The sequence below is a fragment of the Genypterus blacodes genome, unplaced genomic scaffold, assembly GCF_046128005.1.
Source record: "Genypterus blacodes isolate CSIRO-AG114 ecotype Tasmania unplaced genomic scaffold, CSIRO-AGI_Gbla_v1 ptg000032l_1, whole genome shotgun sequence".
Lineage (NCBI taxonomy): Eukaryota > Metazoa > Chordata > Actinopteri > Ophidiiformes > Ophidiidae > Genypterus > Genypterus blacodes.
The window spans coordinates 2953596-2971911 of NW_027466845.1; the positions used below are offsets into that span (position 1 = coordinate 2953596).

The 18316-nt window shown below is 47.3% G+C and overlaps 1 protein-coding gene and 1 long non-coding RNA gene across 4 annotated transcripts in view; one reads left to right on the forward strand and one right to left on the reverse strand.

Moving 5' to 3' along the window:
• Nucleotides 1-11710, reverse strand: part of stard13b (StAR related lipid transfer domain containing 13b) — a 52590-nt gene extending 40880 nt beyond the window's left edge. Inside the window, exons 1-5 of one of the 3 annotated variants that reach the window (XM_076146166.1) lie at nucleotides 11459-11710; nucleotides 10027-10292; nucleotides 8862-9948; nucleotides 3576-3719; nucleotides 2240-2386 (exon numbers count right to left, since the gene is read on the reverse strand). In XM_076146166.1, coding sequence (XP_076002281.1) covers nucleotides 2240-2386; nucleotides 3576-3719; nucleotides 8862-9806 — 1236 coding nt within the window. In that variant the 5' untranslated portion in view covers nucleotides 9807-9948; nucleotides 10027-10292; nucleotides 11459-11710. The remainder of the gene's footprint in view (nucleotides 1-2239; nucleotides 2387-3575; nucleotides 3720-8861; nucleotides 9949-10026; nucleotides 10293-11458) is intronic. The other 2 variants (XM_076146165.1, XM_076146167.1) reach the window with 2 other exon arrangements.
• A 1611-nt stretch (nucleotides 11711-13321) lies between these two features.
• Nucleotides 13322-17676, forward strand: LOC142995039 (uncharacterized). The gene is made up of 3 exons (XR_012961482.1): nucleotides 13322-14032; nucleotides 16253-16890; nucleotides 17012-17676. It is a non-coding gene; the product is annotated as an uncharacterized LOC142995039 (long non-coding RNA).
• The last annotated feature ends 640 nt before the right edge of the window (nucleotides 17677-18316 follow it).

The following is an 18316-nucleotide window of genomic DNA, read 5'->3' on the forward strand; positions in this document are numbered from 1 at the left end:
CGGTTGTTGTGCAGACACACACCGGCCGCGTCTTTGAAGCCCGAGGTAAACGGGGTCGTCGGGAAACAGATTCCGCTGTAAATTTCGACGGACCTGAGTCTCCAAAGACCCAGAGTCAGACCCAGTTTCAGAAATAAACTTGTGAAAACTGGCACTCCAAAAAAAAAAGGAAAGATGCTGGGCCCCAGCGGAGATGTGCCGATTCCGACAGGCTTCAATCGCTTCGATGCAGCCGTCTCTCTAAACGAGTCCTGACCCACTTTAAACACACACACCGCCCCAGTTCTGTCCCTGTCAGATGGTGGACACGTGTCAAAGGTTGCAGGTCAGGAAAAGTGATATCGTCCATGCAGGAGAAACGCAGGACTGTGGGAAAACAGAACCTGCTTACATCAACACGGATGTTTACGTGGAGCCACAGGTCTGTGAGGGGGAACCAGAGCTGAGGTACACACACACACACACATTCTCCCTCCCAATCAATCAATCACACAGTTGCATGACCGGTCAGTCCAAATGACAGAGCTGTGTGTCGGCTGTTCAATCTGTCTCTGTCCACGGTCGGCAGTAAACTGGGAGTGGGATTGACTTTCATCCTTGTTGGTTCTGTAGATAGAATAGCGAGTATCTTTAAGTAGATATGGCTCTCTTTGCTCTTTGCAAGTATGTACAAGTATGTGGCGTTAAGTTTTAGATTAAAAAGCTTCAATCAAACTCAGTTTTCTTAATCGGTATCTGACAAATTCCAGGTGAGATGAGTCTGACCTGAACAGATTGAGGGAGACATGAAGAGCGTTGCAGATGATACATGATATTCCATGAAACATCCCCCGGCTGAGGTCATAGCTGTCCCTGAGCCGGCCTGTTTATTCTTAGACTCCAGCGTTGTGACTCAGTCTGCATCACGTTCTCGCTCCGAGCTGCCAGAAGTTTGGTACCGACGCCAGAAGCTCTTATGTAACACGGCGATGGGGGACGGATACGGGACATGGAAACACTGTACGCATGTGACGCTCCGCTGACCTCCGCTCATCCCTTTTCCTGCTCCCAGATTGCTTATGAATAACATGGAATCCTCGTGACTAAAGTTACACTCTAGTCAAAACATGCATGTATATGAACTCCCACCTGTTTAATCTGTTTGCGGTGTTTGACAGATACAGATACTAACGGCTTCCACAAAGGGACAGATGCTGACACTTACACTTTGTTTACTAAACTTCAATCCCTCCGAAGGACCCCAGACAAAATATTATTCAAAATCCTCCCCCTGATCTTTCCAAAGGGGGATAATTCCAGCGTGTAGCATCATTAAACTGATATGAGCAGGTAAGGAGGAGATGCAGAGACGGAGTGTATTAAAGAACAACTCAACAGAGGCTCTGGATTTAAGCCGCCCGTGCTTTCTCCTCCGTGGTGTTGGTTGGTGACATTTACACGCTTTGTCCGGCAGAAGTGTGTGGTGCTTGCTTAAGGGCGCCTAAGTTGACCTTATTCCCAACGCAAACATCAAATATTTGCAGATGTAGAAAGACGAGCTGCTACACGGGAGGAAATTTCAGTTTAGCGGTGTCGGCTTTCGTTTAGGAATCCACTATGTTCCTTTCTTTTGTAAATGCTAAAAGACGAGCCGCGGCAGAATAGAGGTCATGTATTTGGATTGCAAAATGTCGGAAGAAATGTAGACACAGATAAGAGCAGAAATAATGACATTTTGTAGGAATACACTCGTATGATTGACACCCTGGCATTCACAAGGCAATCAACCTTTACTTTCCCCTTTTATTGAATTTTTGCTTGTCTGGATTCTCATTATTTTTGTTCACTCACATAAGAAAAATTGAGGATCTTAACTTCTTTCCCCTCAGGGAGACTTTATCCTGACGGGAATGTTCCACACTGTGTCATCTCAGGAACCGTTAAACTTCATTAGATTAAGACTGCGGGCAAATACGCGTCTGAGAAATGAGGTGCTAATTTAAGACGAGCACCGAGCGAAAAATTCCCAGCCTCTGACAGACAGGAACTCTGAATTAGCTGGAAACTACATTGTGCAGCGCAGGAAGCCAGCAGGTCATGGCGGTCAGCCAGTGTAGAGTCGAAGAAAGGATGTGCCTCCATTACTGCGCTTACACTGAAAACTATTTATCTGTAAAGTACGTCTGACTGTCTGTATGGTTTCTCTCTGGAGAGGCAGATGGACCTCCTCATCGACGCTCTCAGGCTTTGGGGAACTTACCGTCTTCTTGGTTCGCGCTCTGGTCCCGACGGAGGCGCTGCGAGGAGCGGAGGAGCGGTCTTGGCCCAGGCATTCTTCTCTGGCTGATCTTTGGAGAGCGCAGCCGTTCAGGCTTTGGTTTAACTCGGACTTTGAAACGGCACCCCACTGCAACAACATCATAACAATAATCAGGACTGGATCCGTCTGCGTCTGCCAGAGCTGACGAAGGCTGGATGGTCTCAATGGTGGCCAGGGGAAAAGAAAACAAGAGGCTGAGGTCAACGGCTGGGGAAGTGAAGTCTCCACTCTCGATTCAGCTTGACGGCGGCGGACAAAGGAGCCTGTATGTGCGGATCTTCTTTTGAGAGGACAGAGATTATGACCTTGTCAAATATCCCAGTAAAGATGTCTTGTCTTGCCCAGTCGCCTGTCATTAGCTAAAGCAAGTCATAGTGAATGCCTGGGATGGTTATGCAGATGCCTGGGAGGCATGTAAGCCGCTCTGCACCATTCCTAATGGACCAAATCATACAAACTCCTCTCTGTACAACAGCCCCTCTGTGTGGGACGTACATAAGGACCCCAAAAGAGCACTTTTGTTCCCAAATGCTAACTCTAGTGGGATATTTCATGAAACATGCCACCATGAGAGGACTCCTTTTTAAGAACAGAGTTGCACGGTCCCAGTTGCAACCTCAAAGCACAATAGCTGTCTGTTCCCGCCGCACCATTCCGGCCAGACTCAGCCGCAGCACTGTGGACTCCAGTATCACATCTAAGAGCTAACAGACTTCCATCATAAAGGGAACACAAGGCACAGACACACTATAAAACGGTCCAACAAAGCCCACAGTGTCACAGACAGATTATATCCTCATATCTCAGAAGCCACAGACACAGTTATGCTTACAACTCGTGAGAGATCAGCGCACTGCAGCTCCGCTCCAATCAGGCTTTTATGGATCGCTGCTCGACTTCGGAATGCTGGTTTGAAGCTACAGGAGGTTTTAAAGGGAAGCGCTTCCCTTTTAAAAACACCAAGACATAAAATTCTGTTCAACACCTGTTGCTTAAAGGTCCCAGTAAGCCGCTGGGATTTCTTATCCAGACAGCAGTGTAAATTGATTTGGGAAAGTTTAAAAGCATGACTGAATATGCGGCACTGGCTTCATCGGAATGTGTACAGTACAAATGCCACTTTGTATGGAAAGCTGGAATGCTGGCGTCCACTTGCTTACATAATTGTAAACAACCCAGAGTGCCTGGAGTGTATTCAGTGCTGACATCACCAGGGAGCAAAGTTATCAGGATGTATGTGACCTGACGAGTGACAGCAGTCACGTCGCTCTCTCACCTGTTTCTTGCGGGTGGTGCAGGGCGTGTCAGAGGGGGAGGAGCCTGCACTGAGAGCCTCCTCGATATCCAGATTGAGCAGGTCCAGTTTCCTCATCAGCTGGCTCATGGACTCTGACCAGGGAGATTGGACCTGTGGAGACTCCTGTTGGGTGAGACAGTGAAGCAGTGAGACAAAGGAGAGGAGAGACTGAACAGATTTGTATTCAACTAAACTCATAAACTCATGTAGAAGAGCTTTTGGAGGCTTTTCAGCACGAGTTCTCTAGTGGTCGAGAATGCGTCAACACACAAAATAACATAGTCAGTGACCTAGTTTGCACATAAATGACCTATAAATCATGAATCTTTTATAAAATCATCAGTGTATCACTTAAAGACTGTAGTTGAGTGTTTGCAAGCCGCAGGCTGCAGTCTGAACACTTTCCTGGCAGTGCCATTCTATTATTATACATAATTCAGACCTATAATAAAAAAGAAAGTCTTTAATCTTCACTCACTGAAATTACACCTTTTAATATAGATATTATACACGCCAGCACAGCAGCTGCACACGCATGCAGACGGCTTCACTTCATCAAATCATGCAACTCTGCTTAGCGTCTTAATTATGAAAATCAAATTGGAAGATCCTTATTTTTATCTTTCTGCAAAGCTGCAACAGAATAAACTGAAGTCATGGTGAAATGGAGGCTCATTAGGATGGTATTGGTCTCGATCAGTACTCGCCCTCCATCCTTATCGAGCTTGTCTAACACTTGGGGAAGTTTCCTGTAATGTGAGACCCTCTGCCGGTTTAGCACAGCACTCGAAACGCAAACAAGAGTTACAGGCAAACCCAAAAAAGTATCTTGTAAATGGCAGGCACCACAGCAGCGGTGATCTCTGCCGCCACACATGGAAATGTGATCTGCTGGTCGGCGGCCCAGGGTGAAAGAGCAAACGGAGAGGAGTCCAGACATGTGTGCCATACAGAGCTGATGGAATTCCCTGCCACTGGCTTTCACTACTCCCAGACGGCCGGTGTGTATAAATAGAGTGTCCACACACAGACACAAGCTCTTTCTGAGGACCTGGATGTCCACCCTCATAAATCAGAGGGATGCACCTCGGTCACCATCGCACAAAATAAAAAATTTTTTTAAATCTTGCATTTCAGTAATAATTCTCTTAGATTCGTTTCATGCTTAGGGGTCTCATGTAGTGAAAGTTAACCCCCTGACCCACTCTGACCTCTGCTGAGCTCTTAGTAACTTTTAGCTCAATCGTTTGGTTTTAAAAGCTGTGATCAGCAGACTGCACCTGCTCAGCACCAAACAGCGGACCAATCAACCTTTTTAACTAGCTGGTGAAGGAAGTCGAGTACCTGTCAAGTTAAAGAGACAGGATTTAATTTTATTTCATCAGGAGTTGGTGGAGACCAAAACACAGCTGAAAGGTTTGAGAAATAAGAGAGAAATACAATTCTAATGGGCTGCTAATACTGCTCTGTGTCTGCTGAATGTGTAAGTACATGATGAGTCATAACCTTAAAGATGATATGTGTCAGGACTGTGTGTCAGCCAGCCTGATTTGATGCTCTTGTCCCACCTAGAGGCCGAAACTCAGTTATATCCCAACCAGAGCTCCATCCAGGCTCCACTTCATTGTCTCCATTAACTGACTTGGTGCTAAACACAACTCCAGTGTTCAAAATGTCTCCTCAGACCTCAGTATGGGACACCACAGATGCTATGTCCATATGTTTCCATTAGCTGCCCCTCTACCTCAATTAAAAAATGACCTGAACCCCACGCTCTCTCTCTCTCTCTTTCCGTCCCTCTCTCTCTGTTCTCACACTGATGGACGCAGCTCAAAGTGGACATCCCTACAGTCACAATCTAAATCTGTGAGTGGCGTCTCAAAACAAGCCCAGAATAACACACAGCTATTCATTCAGTCATTTCCTGGAATTAAAAAGCTTGAAACATTGGGGGACTCTGAATACAGCCAGTCACTTCTGAATCAAGTCGTTTCTTCTAAAAGCAATAAAGTTCAGACTCTTCAAACACAATCATTCTATTGAAGGGCCTCATTTGTCCTGGTGGGTGTCCCGCCAGGGCTTTGGGGCTGGACGTGGTTCCTCTCACGAGGGCTCCAGCAAGATTTTTGGAATGAGGAAATTGAACAGTCGAAGCCCATCTGAGTGCCACGAGACGAAAAGATAGAACGAGGACATATTGTTCAGCATTTTAATAATTCAGTCACTAATGGAGCCCAAATCTCACTCTTACTCATATTCAGCTGCATTCCATATGAATAATAAGGAAATGAATGGAACAGACCGTTCAGCGAGATGACCACCCAGGGTCAGCTGACTGGGGAAAGTGCCTTTTAACACTCAATCCCCACGTAATGACCCGAATCTGGCCAATCCCCTCCTGACCTCTGCGGGTGTCTGAGGGCCTGAGGGGTCAGCTCGGGTCACAGAGAGGGGGAAAGCTTCCCTTCACCGCTCGGCCTGTCTTCCAACATGTTTGACGTGACATGTGTTTGGACAAGACGATCCTCTGTGTCCACCTGAAACGTTTTACCCACTTATGTCCTTTGCAAATGTTGTGGACGAGAGCGTCTCTCACCACTCAAGGAGACAGAAACCAGAACTATTTCTGGTTTATAACTGAAATTTTAAAGTAAGATGTCATTTTTCTTCATTCTACCACAGCAATAAATTCTAATCTTTAAAAGTTTTGTGACAAAATTAAGACCACATGGTTGCATTTTGCTTTGAACCAAGACGAGAAGAACGGATTCCTTTTGCTCGACGCGCATTTAACGATTTGGTAATACGGTTAGAAAACGAGGAACCCGTCTTCCCAGAAACCCGCCCAACACTCTGATGCTGTTTCCATCATTTGCCTGCTCAGTCTCCACGGAGCTGTACATCACGGTGTCATTGCAGATTAGGGACGAGGTCGATGATTTTACTGCTGTTTATACCAGACAGAGACAGAAAGTTGGCACTGCTGAGGAGAATCAAGGGTTTCTTAGAATGTGCGATGGTATTAATGTGTATATAGCATGTAAGGGTTTCTCTTGAAAATTAGATGAATAACTGACTGATGAATCTTTAAAACATATTCCTACATGCATATAGTAATTATCTTATCGCTATTATAACAGGAAATGGTGGTGATGAAGTGTTGTGTCCTATTTCCAGTGTAGCGCCTGTGATCTAGAGCAGCTATTTTGAAAGAATTGTCAATGTCAGATCCTTTTTTGATGCAAATTTGTTCTCCTGAAGTTTAAACAGATTCAAACCAAACTTTCTCAGCGCCCTTGAACATCAAATCCACTTCCAGCTCTTCCAAAGCGCAAAAGAAACTCACATATTCTACATTTCCTGCCTCTAAACAACAAATCATACAGTGCAGGAAGTAAAGCAGCTAAAGTTCCCTGCATGTTACAATCCTAATTAACCCCGAGAGTCACGCAAACACAAACGGCAGAAACAGATTCCTGGTGTTGGCACATGTTCAAGCCAAACGTGGAGCACATTCACGCTGTCTCTTTTCAGTCACATCCCCATAAGGTGGCGTTTAGGAATGTGGGCACTTCTGCTTTAGAATGAGACAAATTCCTGGGCAGGCTTGACGCTGGAGTGAGACACTGGCCCTTGATTCATCTCTTTTTCCCCTCCGTCCGGCCCCGGCGATTGTGTGGAGCACCTCACACCATGGCAACTGGGATGGTATGAGTCAATCCCCTCTGATAGATGCGTTAATGTTATCTTTCTGGGGACGACAAAATGCGGGCCGCCTATAACTTTATCGGCGCAAATTGGCCACATTGTGACTCGACAACACAGCGGCTTTGACATGGAAATGAGGAGTTAAGTGTGTGAGTTCTGGGCTCGGTGCCTAGTTTTGCCACCCACAGAGAGTGCCAGGGGATCACCATGGAGGTGTCCCAATGTGGCGGCCGGTCATGCGAAAGGGCAACGGCTACCTGGCTACTTCCAGGAATTAATTAGATGCCAGAGTCTAAGAAGTGAAGGAAACAAACCAAGTGAACGCGGCCGGATAGGTGAGGAAATGTGTGTTTGAGTGTAAGACGATCAGAGCTGAGTGAGAGAGACGGAGCCACAGACTGGAAACTCTAGGCAGGTAGCGCCCTCATATGGTTCACATGAAAAACTGCATCCATGAGGCGCTTCAAGAACTTTCCTCCCCTTTGAGTATTGACACAAACTCTCTCTATCCAAAAATATCTAACATAGAAGTGCACCCAAAGTTCAGGAATGCAGTTGAGATCAACCCTCTTCTTCTGTTGTTCCCAGCACAATTTTTAGCAAGCTTTTAAGGCTTCTGTAATCCTGCAGGAGATAACACGGCTTCTGGTGACAAGCAGTGACCTGCTGTCCTCTCTGAATATTTACAGCAGGTTCCCTGGATTCCCCGCATTCTTCTGCTTCTCTTCTTCCAAAAAAACAAACCCATTCAGAGGCCCGGCACGTCATTCATTCTCCCCGGCATTACCTCAACATCTCGCCCCGTCGACACACACACACACACACACACACACACACACACACACACACACACACACACACACACACACACACACACACACACACACACAGGGGCTAATCTCCCCCGTCCTCCTTCTCTCCCCCCTTTGCTGTTTAAACTTGGTCTATTATCTGAAAGCATGACAGTTATGCGCCACTGGATCCGTTCCCTCCCGCTGCACCGCATAACATATCTAATGGGATTCGAACATATCTATAAATGTCTGTGTGAGACTTTTAAAAGGGCCAATAAAAAGGGAAGGATGAGGGGGTCAGGAGATGGATCCAGCAAAGGTCAGCGGGGAGGTTGTGAGAACCGTAATGTGCCTGGACTTGTTGGGAGGAAGAAGGGAGTCGTTCAGCGATGGGAGTCGTTGCGTTCGGAAGCTAATACGCCCTGAGATGAAGACTCTGTCAAAACACTGGCAGCCTGCTGTGGGAGTGGAGGAGAGCGGGAGCTGTTTGCATTCCTGCAGGATCTGTGTCTCACCGGCACAAATGTGAGCTGGGTTTACTCCTGCAGTGATGTCAGACTCTGGCAGAGAGAGAGAGGCCTTCACTGCAGAGCTGAGGCTGTGCAGGGATTTGCAGGTGAAAAGATGAAGAAGCACGACTAGATTTGAAGGTTTTTAAGACGTTCAGGTGGCATTTGAGTGTGAAGTCCTTCAACAAACCTGCAACATGTTAGATTAAACCATATTCTGTCACAGTTGAGGTTTTAAATCAAAAGCATGGTACCTCTTTACTGCTGCTTTCCCCTTCTGCTTCGTAACCGCAGTTGTTCTCAGCAGCGTCTGCCTGGCAGCTCACCGCGCTCCTCTTCTTCACTTTCTCTTTGCTTCTGTGTCTGTGGGCGCTGAGGAACTCTTTACACTGAGGCAGCTCTAGGAACACGTCGTCGCCATTGTCGTCGTCATTGTCGTCGTCATCTTCGTCGTCGTCATCGCCGTCACCCTGATCGTCGTCCTCCTCCTCCTCTTTGTGTGACGAGTCCCCTTCGTCGTCGGAGCTCTCGTTGATGAAGGTGCGAGGGGGGCCTGTGGTGTAGTCGGAAAAGGTGATGGAGCTCGGTTTGTGCTTGACGATGCGAGGAAGATCCCAGACCTTCTGCTGCGACTTCAGGCTCTCCTGGACCGTCACAGGGACCGATAGCGTCTGAGTGGAGTCCAGAGCGAGGAAGGGGTCAGGGACCTCCAGAGGGTCCACCATGTGACCGTTCTGGATCGGCCCTGGATGTTCTAAGTCTGTCTTTCTATGTGGCAAATGTTTACCGTTCAGGTCTACTGCCTGTCCAGGTTTCATACGAACCCCCTGGTCTGTGATAGGAGCAGAGGTTGGACAGTTATCAACCTGCTTCCTGTTGGACTTTGGCGATGCAGATCCAAAGCCTCCTTCCAAATCCAACTTCAAATCCAGGCGTGCTGCTCTGGGACTGGCCGAAGCTCTGCCAGTCCCCTGAAAGCCAGGCGGCTCTGTATATTCAACACAATCACACCTGAGACAAACAAGACTCTTCTCTGCTGAGGGATCGTCCGGATCTGACTCAAACGGGTCACAGCTTCGGACACGACCGTCCCCTCCGTGGTCCGGCGAGCTTTCCGAAGACGAAGATGCCCCTCTGTGTGACCCCGACCCCCCCAGAGACTGAAGCCCCTCCAGAGCCAGCACGGGTGACGTCTCCATTATGTCTCTCTTTTAAAGTTTGTCATAATTTAAAACGTATATCCACAGGTGCTTGTGTTTGATGCGTTGATTGGCCATTTTGGTTTCAATCCCAGATGAGCGACAGTCGAGCGTCCTTCAGTCAAACCAAACTGCAGATCACCTGAAATGTACAGAAACACAAGAAAGGTGTGAGACAGAGTGAAACACGTCTCCGGCACAAACTCAGAGGTATACATACATGCAGGCGTGTTCGTGTCCGTGTCCGTGTGCGTCTCTGTCCCGTGATAACTAAAGCGTGTGGCACAACAAGTTTGAAGGTAAAGCGAGTGGAACCTGCAGCGTGAAGCAGCAGCGTGCCCTCAACCCAGGACTGAGCTGGGAGACTGAACATCTGGCTCAAGCTCCAGCCGTTCAAGTCTGGATCTGTCTCATGCACGGTTGTGGTGACATCACTGCACAGAGGAATCCGCCCTGCTCTTCCCCCGGCCGGTGATTTACTACACACTGCACCATTCATCAGAGAGAGAGAGAGAAAGGGAGAGAGAGAGGGAGAGAGAGAGAAGGAGAGGGAGAGGGAGAGGGAGAGAGAGAGAGAGAGAGAGAGAGAGAGAGAGAGAGAGAGAGAGAGAGAGAGAGAGAGAGAGAGAGAGAGACGTCCCTGCTCTTAGCCCCTCATTAGGCCCTCCTGAGTTAAAACACACCCCCGGAACATCTCACACACTCACACACACACACACACACACACACACACACACACACACACACACACACACACACACACAAACACACACACGCACACACACGCACAAACACCATCGAATTATTATGTCGCTACAACAGCATTATCACTTTATCACCACCGAGACCGGTTTCCTCCTCAGGGGACGAACTGAACCAGGAAACTTCCAAAATAAATATGGGCTTCACTGCTGATCCCAATCAGGCTGCTGTTCCCACAGTGGGAAACACAGGAGGATCTCACAGAGTTTAGTTTGTGGCCTCTAGTCTTTGTGGTGAAACACACATCTGAGATCAGGAGTGTGTGTGTGTGTGTGTGTGTGTGTGTGTGTGTGTGTGTGTGTGTGTGTGTGTGTGTGTGTGTGTGTGTGTGTGTGTGAGAGATCTGTGTGTCGGTCGCTGCTGTTGCCCTTCCTGTGAGAATATTGCAGTTGGCAAAGTCTTTACTGTGGCCTTGAGACACACACACACACACAAATACACACACATGCACACACACACACACACACACACACACACACACACACACACTCTCTCAGATAATGCAGCCTCAGTCAAGGACAAAAAGCAATCCTGGATATCCTTACAAACTTACAAACACTTCTTACACAACAACAGAAGATCCTACTGCTGTTTCACACAAATGGCAACAACAACAACAGCATGGAGGACAGCAGCTGCACAGAGCCTCGTGTACAGTATGTTCATAAGGAGTATAGGAGGATTCAAATGGATCAACCACTCCTACAAGTGTTGACTGGCTACAGAGTGACGAGGAACATTTACAGCAGGATTTCAACATTCTCCTGTAGCACCAACCTACTTTCCCAACATGCACTTTGTTTCCTCAATGTTAAATCAAAGAGCATGAAATCAGAACAGAGTGATGAAACGGCCCTGATAGAGACACAGCAAAGACACCAGAGACTCACCTGTGGAGCGGGAGAGAGTTTCTGTGTTGCCCAAACAGTGTGACAGAGATCATGGCAAAACACCAGCAGGGAGGTTCAGTCCATGTAGGAGAGGAGAGACAGAAGGTTGGACGGACCCACGCAGAGACGCTCATGTCCACGTATGTCCTAAGCCAAGCGTGTCATCGCCACTATCCAGGCAGTGTCGCTCCTGATGGGGAGGGCGGCTGCAACCAGTGGCGCCTGAGCCATTCAGAGTGTGTGTAAGAGTCAGGAGAGTGTGTACTTGTCGGGAGATGGAAAAGGGGAGGAGAAAGGAGACAAGGAAAGGGGGGGAGGAGGAGGGGAGAGGAGGGAGGAGGGAGGAGGGAGGAGGGGGGCCGGGTGAGAGGGTGGGCGGGTGGCAGAGAGCAGCAGCAGCAGTAGTTGGCACTGCGAGGGAACAAGGTGAACCGGGTTTGCGGCGCTCACACACAGGCTGGTGAGGAATGGCTGCCGTGACCTATCACTTCAAACACAGGAGGTCCAGGAATGCTTTCAAGTGGAGGCAGAAGCTGTGAAGGAGCTCGTAGATTTACTGGAGTGTGTTACATAAAAGATGTACGTTGCGTATGGATCGGTCTGAGGTTCCAACCAAAAGCAGTGTGTGAATGAGAGTGTGAGTGTGAGTGTGTGAGCCATCCAGTTCTGACAGGAAGTCTTCGAAACGCAATGTCACTTCCAGGTTATTGTTGTCACAGAACAATGAGCTCGGGTTTGGACATTTCATCCAGGAATAGTTTCAAACATTCACATAAGAACGACCAGGTTTAACGTCTGGACTTTGCAGTTCAAGAATGGGAAGAAAAGGGTTCATCCTCCATTTTTTAATCGAGATATCTACTTGTTACATTACATTACGATCATTTGGGAGACGCTTTTATCCAAAGCGACTTACATTACATTACCACCCTTCGCAGAGGGGGGAGCAATTGAGGGTTCGGTGCCTTGCTCAGGGGCACCTCGGCAGGGACTCGAACCAGCAACCCTCTGGTTCCCAAGCAGAAGCTCTACCCACTGAGCTACTGCCTTCCTTGTTTAAGGTATTCTTTAAAGCCAAAGGGAGGCGAGTGATCTCCAGGCAGGCTGTGGTCGCCCCCCCCCCCCCCATAGGGATTGTGGGTAAAAGTGAGTGAGAGTTTCTGCACATGCCTGAGCTGATGACTTGTTTGTTGTCGGACTCTGACTGTCGTGAACTGTCATCCATCGACCGCTCGACCGCTCGCTCACTCACTCACTCACTCACTTACTCACTCGCTCGCTCACTCACTCACTCACTCACTCACTCACTCAGCCTCCTTCCTACAAATCAACACTTGGACTCTGTTTGACCTCCATGAGCTCACGAGCCACTGACTTCTGTCATTCACAAAACACTTTGAAACCTGCCCACGACCGCCTGTCTCTCTCTCTCTGTCTCTCTCTCTCTGTCTCTCTCTCTCTCTCTCTCCTCTCTCTCCTTTTTGTTTTTAACAGTTCTTCTCCAGCTTCCACCCAACGCTATAAAAACACACGCAGTCTATTAAATACATCTCGGGCCTCAATGAGCCATTGTCCTAAAGCGACATCACCTCTGGACAACGACAACAAAGCACACCCACGCCGCAGACACACTGTCCCCATACGACTACAACTATAAACTCAAATTAAAGCTAGTTTGCTTCAAAACAAGACGTCAGCGCGGAAACAAACATTAAATCCCATGTTTGAGCAGTGAGATAAGGTGTATGTGTGCGTTTGTTTGAGAGGCTCGTGTGTTTCCTGTGCTTTTGCTCACACTGAGTGACATTCCTGATGTCCTTGGCGTGTGTATCTGTGTTTACATTCGCCCTGTTGTCTGAGCGGTTACATGAAATAAAGGTGACAGGAGGCAAACGGCAGCTTTGGCCTTTTTGCAAACTGGATGTGAGACGTCAGAAGATTCCCTGATTCATCTCAGCTCACGTTTCTGCCAAGACTGAACAGGCCAGATATTTGTCTTCTTCTGCCGTTTTGATTGATCTGACATTTCTGTTGTGAAATCTCTGGCTTTTGACTCACACTAACTAGAGACACCACTAAACTGTGCTGCCGGATGGTTCAATATGAGGGGAAACGACTAAGAAACGAGCAAAAACATGGAAAGATACAGCATCTGCCTCTTTTAACCAACCAAACTCCTCCTGAGAGTTTCATCTCCAAGAATCAGTTCAGGAATTTCTGCGCAATAATGACAACAAAGCACCGAACATGACTGACGAACAATACGCTGTGCTGGTGATTGTGAGGGAGAACAAGCAGGGTGAGTGGAGGAGCGATACTGTTTGTGTGTAAAACAGAGAGAGAGAGGAAACGTGCGAGTCCCCTGTGTCGCCTCGGACAAGGAGAAACATTTGAGAACACCGAGCTGAACAACCGAGCCGCTTGTAATGAATAGACGCCTTTTTTTTCCTCTCTGTGGTGAGGGAGGTGAAGAGTCCAAGGCCGGCGGGAGTGAGAACGGCGGAGCTCAAACACAGCTGGATGTTCCTGCAGGCTCACCCGAGAGGCGACAACAACAACAACAAGAGCTAAAAGGTTTGTTTGAGTGCAGGGGAAAGACTTTCTACAGGTAATATGAAGCACCGGAAGGCAAGAGAACGGCACCTTTGGGCTTTATGTGTGGGCACTAAAGCCTGAGCTCTGACTCACAGGCACGTTTCACCCTGAGGACACACACACCTCTGCACCAATTCAATCAAGAAGAGAGTGTGATCTATTCTAGATGTTTGAGTTTGAAGAAAAAGGCCATAAGCTCCCTGAGGACAAACACTACTACTATGTGGAAAGACAGAGACGGAGACACACTGAGCTCCAGAGGAGAGCAGATGTGAGGGAGGGAGGGAGGATATTAGGATGGTTTTTTGGCTGATTTACAGAGAGATAACGCTGACAATTTCCCACTTTTCACTGTTCACTGGAACTGAAGCAACTTAATGGATGGAGGCTGACAGGGTTCACGACCCAATCACACAGGAATTGCAACACCTGAGGGGGGTTCACGACCCAATCACACAGGAATTGCAACACCTGAGGGCAACCAACACCCCCTACTTTACCACACACACACACATGTACATGTACACTAACAGCAATCTACACTAACATTACAGCACTTCATTACATTTTGTGTCTTTTTCATAGATTCTATTCTGACTCTAGATGGTAAATAAGAGTTTGACACAATCGACACACACCGAGTCGAGCTTGTGCAAGATGTTTCTGCGGTTCCAGACTGAACCTGGAGTACACACAGGCTCTGATACACTGTAAAGACACACATCAGAACACCTTATCTCACTTTACAGTACACGCTGTACATAGATTAAGTCAGATCCGCTACTTTAACCCTTTAAACCTTTATTTTCTATTTACATGATCTCATTTCCTCTCTTGTGAAGCTTTGATCTTTAATGCTGAACATCAGTGTGTTACTTTGACGTGGTGCTTGACCGGCTGCAAATATTCTGACTCAAATTAAGTCACTTTTAGCTGTTTTATATCATTTATGACCTAATTTGTTTTTATATCTTGGTGAAATCCGTTTTTGCCTTGAAGATCCTAATTATCCTCACTTTGCACTTAATGTCAATAAATAAGTATTTGTATTTGTTGGGGGTTTATTTAATAAAAAGATTTAGAGAATAAAATGTTTTACAGTGTGAGAGGAGCAACACATCCTTCTCTCTCACATTCCAAACATCTCTTATGTAACTGGAGACTTATGGACGCAGACGATGCAACAAACTAAACATCGTCAGAAAACATTCCAGCGATGTCTTCAGTCTGACTCCATGCTCCCAGCAAATTCCCGGCATTCCACACACCTCGGGCAGATGTTCCCCGCGATCACGATCCATCATAGGCTCGGTGTGTTTTGGTCAGAGAACGGGCTGCGCTGCGTTCAAGGTCACGTTGGTGGTGTGGGACAAATATGTGACGTTTTTATCTGTTTTCATGGCTTTAAGTCAATCGAATAAGAAGGAGGAGACGTAGAAGGAGAATTGATTCACGAAGAAGCCCAGATGTGTTTTTCTTGGAAATAATCTAATTGAAGACGCTTTAAAATTCAAGAAGATGGCAGAATCTAATTAAAAAAGCCTGAAAATTCAATTTCTTCTATCCTTAAGCTTTCACAACCACTGCTGCTGTCCTAAGTAGAAGCACTGCAGGATAGAAATATCAAATTAAAATACATTTCCCTGACATATACGACACAAACACACTGATATATTAGGGAATTAGGGAATTTAATGTAAAAAAAAATAAACAATTATCTGAACAACAACAACATTAGTATTTATCTCATCTCTCCTCCACAGACTTGAAAATAAATGTTGAGTGAATCACTCTGTCCCATGTGAGCGTTTACATCTGGCAGCCAGCAGATGTGAACTTTAATTAACAACCGAGTGGGAAAAAAAGTATCTCTTATCAAATTCAAAGAGAAAATAATTGGTGTTATACACCCCATATCCAAAAATAAAACATGATTTATGAGGAAGTGCTTCATCTGGAGTATTGCAGTGTGGTGATTTGTCTTTCACATTATCGTCTACACTTGAAAGGCTCATTCCAAACTCCTGCTGACAGCGTTCAGCTTGTGAGGTATATGTTCCTTTAAATTGCTGATGGGTTGATAATGACTGAAGAAACAAACATGTTTGAGGACTTTGCCGGATGTTTTTGGGAGTGTATCATCTCGTGGCCTCACTCCTGCTCCTGGGATTTGATTGGAACGCACATTCCCGCCTACAGTTCACCACAGCGACCATGCCTGGTGTCGAAACCGAGCCGATGACCCCGCAGACGCCTCGCAACGATGAGCGAGATAGTGAAACAACAAATGAGTCATTTCCTGCCATCACAAGGTGAGAGATGTAAACGCCGAGTAAAACGACGGCAAATTACACCTGACAGGCTGATACTCTGATTGCAGGGCCTTTCTTTCCTTCTGTCTTGTGATTACGGCGACATTGGAATGGGCGAGCGGTGACCTGGGGTTTTATAGACCGCCACTATTACACACACAACACCTACAAATTAATTCACTCCTCAACAACAAGCGCCACCCTCGCCTGCCGCAACACGCCGGCACTGCCAGCACTCGCAATCCAGCCCGCGAATTCCTCCCGCTGCCGAGTCCTGAGGTGGAGGGTGAAGTCGGGGGGGGTTTTGATGTTGTGATTGTGGTGTAATTGACAGGTACGTCTGAATCCTGATGCGTGACTGATGCTAAAACTTCACCCCCACTTCCCCCCCAGCCTCCCCCTTCCTCCCCTCCAGCCGGGGTCTGACAACAAACACGTTCTTTCCAGGAACGTGAAAAAACATGCCAAGATGACAGAGGGGAGATATGCAGAGATGACGGAGTGATTCATCTGGTTAAACACAGGGTATGAGCAGCACCACACTGATCCCATCCACGTGTGAAGCCCAGCCAAAACAAGTCTGCCTGTGGCTTCTTTTGTTTTCCTCTAAACCTAAACTGATGGATATCTTTTGTTAATGTGTGAGGAGTGTAAAGAGACGAACCAACAACCTTTCACCCACTCGCATCAGTCTGAGGCAGCTCAGACGTTTGGCAAGCAAGGGGTCAGGAAACAAAAAGCTGGACTGGAGAAGAACCTTCAGCTGCTGACAGTGTCGGGGTCAGCAGCTGGAAAAGCTGAGAAGATACAGGAAGATGGAAACAAGAGGGCAGAGAGGCTGAGGGTCGGGCAGCAGCATGGAGCCGAGGCCGGGATGAAGATGAAGAGGTCATGTGGAACACCAACACGACTTCACAGGGCTGCTAAGGTTGCTTCCCTATGTGCTTAGTGAGTAAGCAGGCAATTGACACAAAACCACATAAGGCATGAATGTATACTGTATGTATATGGAGCACCAGGTCACACACACACACACACAGGAATCATTTGGTTCACGAAATGATGAAGCCTTCTCCCTTCAAACGGCTCTTTGATGGCGGCTCAGTGTGTCAGTCAGCTTGTTTAGTTGTACCACCTAGTGGCAAATTTAACAGTCGTAGTTCAAAGAATGGAAACAACCCATTGAACCCCCCACCACACACAAACAGACACTTCAATATGTGTTTGAGAGAATAAAGAGATGAAAACATGTTCCTCCCACACGGCTCAGACACATTTGCTTCCTTCTGCTTTGCCTGCTGGGAGCAGAGAAAGTCCCTGTTTCAGATCAAAGCTCAGCGTTTCTCTCCTGCTTCTTCTATTGTCTTTGCCGTGTGCATGAAACGTTGAAACCCGTTGTTCCCGCCCCCCCCCCCAGGCAGACTGCTGCTGCTGCTCACACACAGCTGACTGTCAGCTGTGGTGGATGAGGGGGGAAACAAACATTAAACAGACTTCATACAATGTACAGAAACATCAAAGCAGAACAGGAAATATACGTTCATGAATGGATTTAACCTGCAGGCTGTTTATTCTACAGCTCTTCCTTCATGTCAGGATGCAGTGTGGCAGTTATTCATTTTAAAGGCATCAGTCTGTCCTCTATTCCTTCCTCTCTGCTTGGTTGAAAGTCATTGATTTTCCCTCTCTAATCTCCATTATGAGGAGATTTCTCTCCTGCACATGAGGCCCAGACTCTGGCCCATTGTCTTATCTGCCTGTGAGTACACCAGCCTCTCATTGTGGGGGTTGCGTAAATCCCCATCCACCAAGTGACACACACACACGCTTTCTCTCTCTCATGGGAGAACCTCAAGGCCGACAGTGATCCCAGCAGAGCATTCAGCTGCCTGCCAGCCATGTAAAACAGACACAGATGGAGAGGAGAGGCCGTTTCAATTCTGCTCCAAGG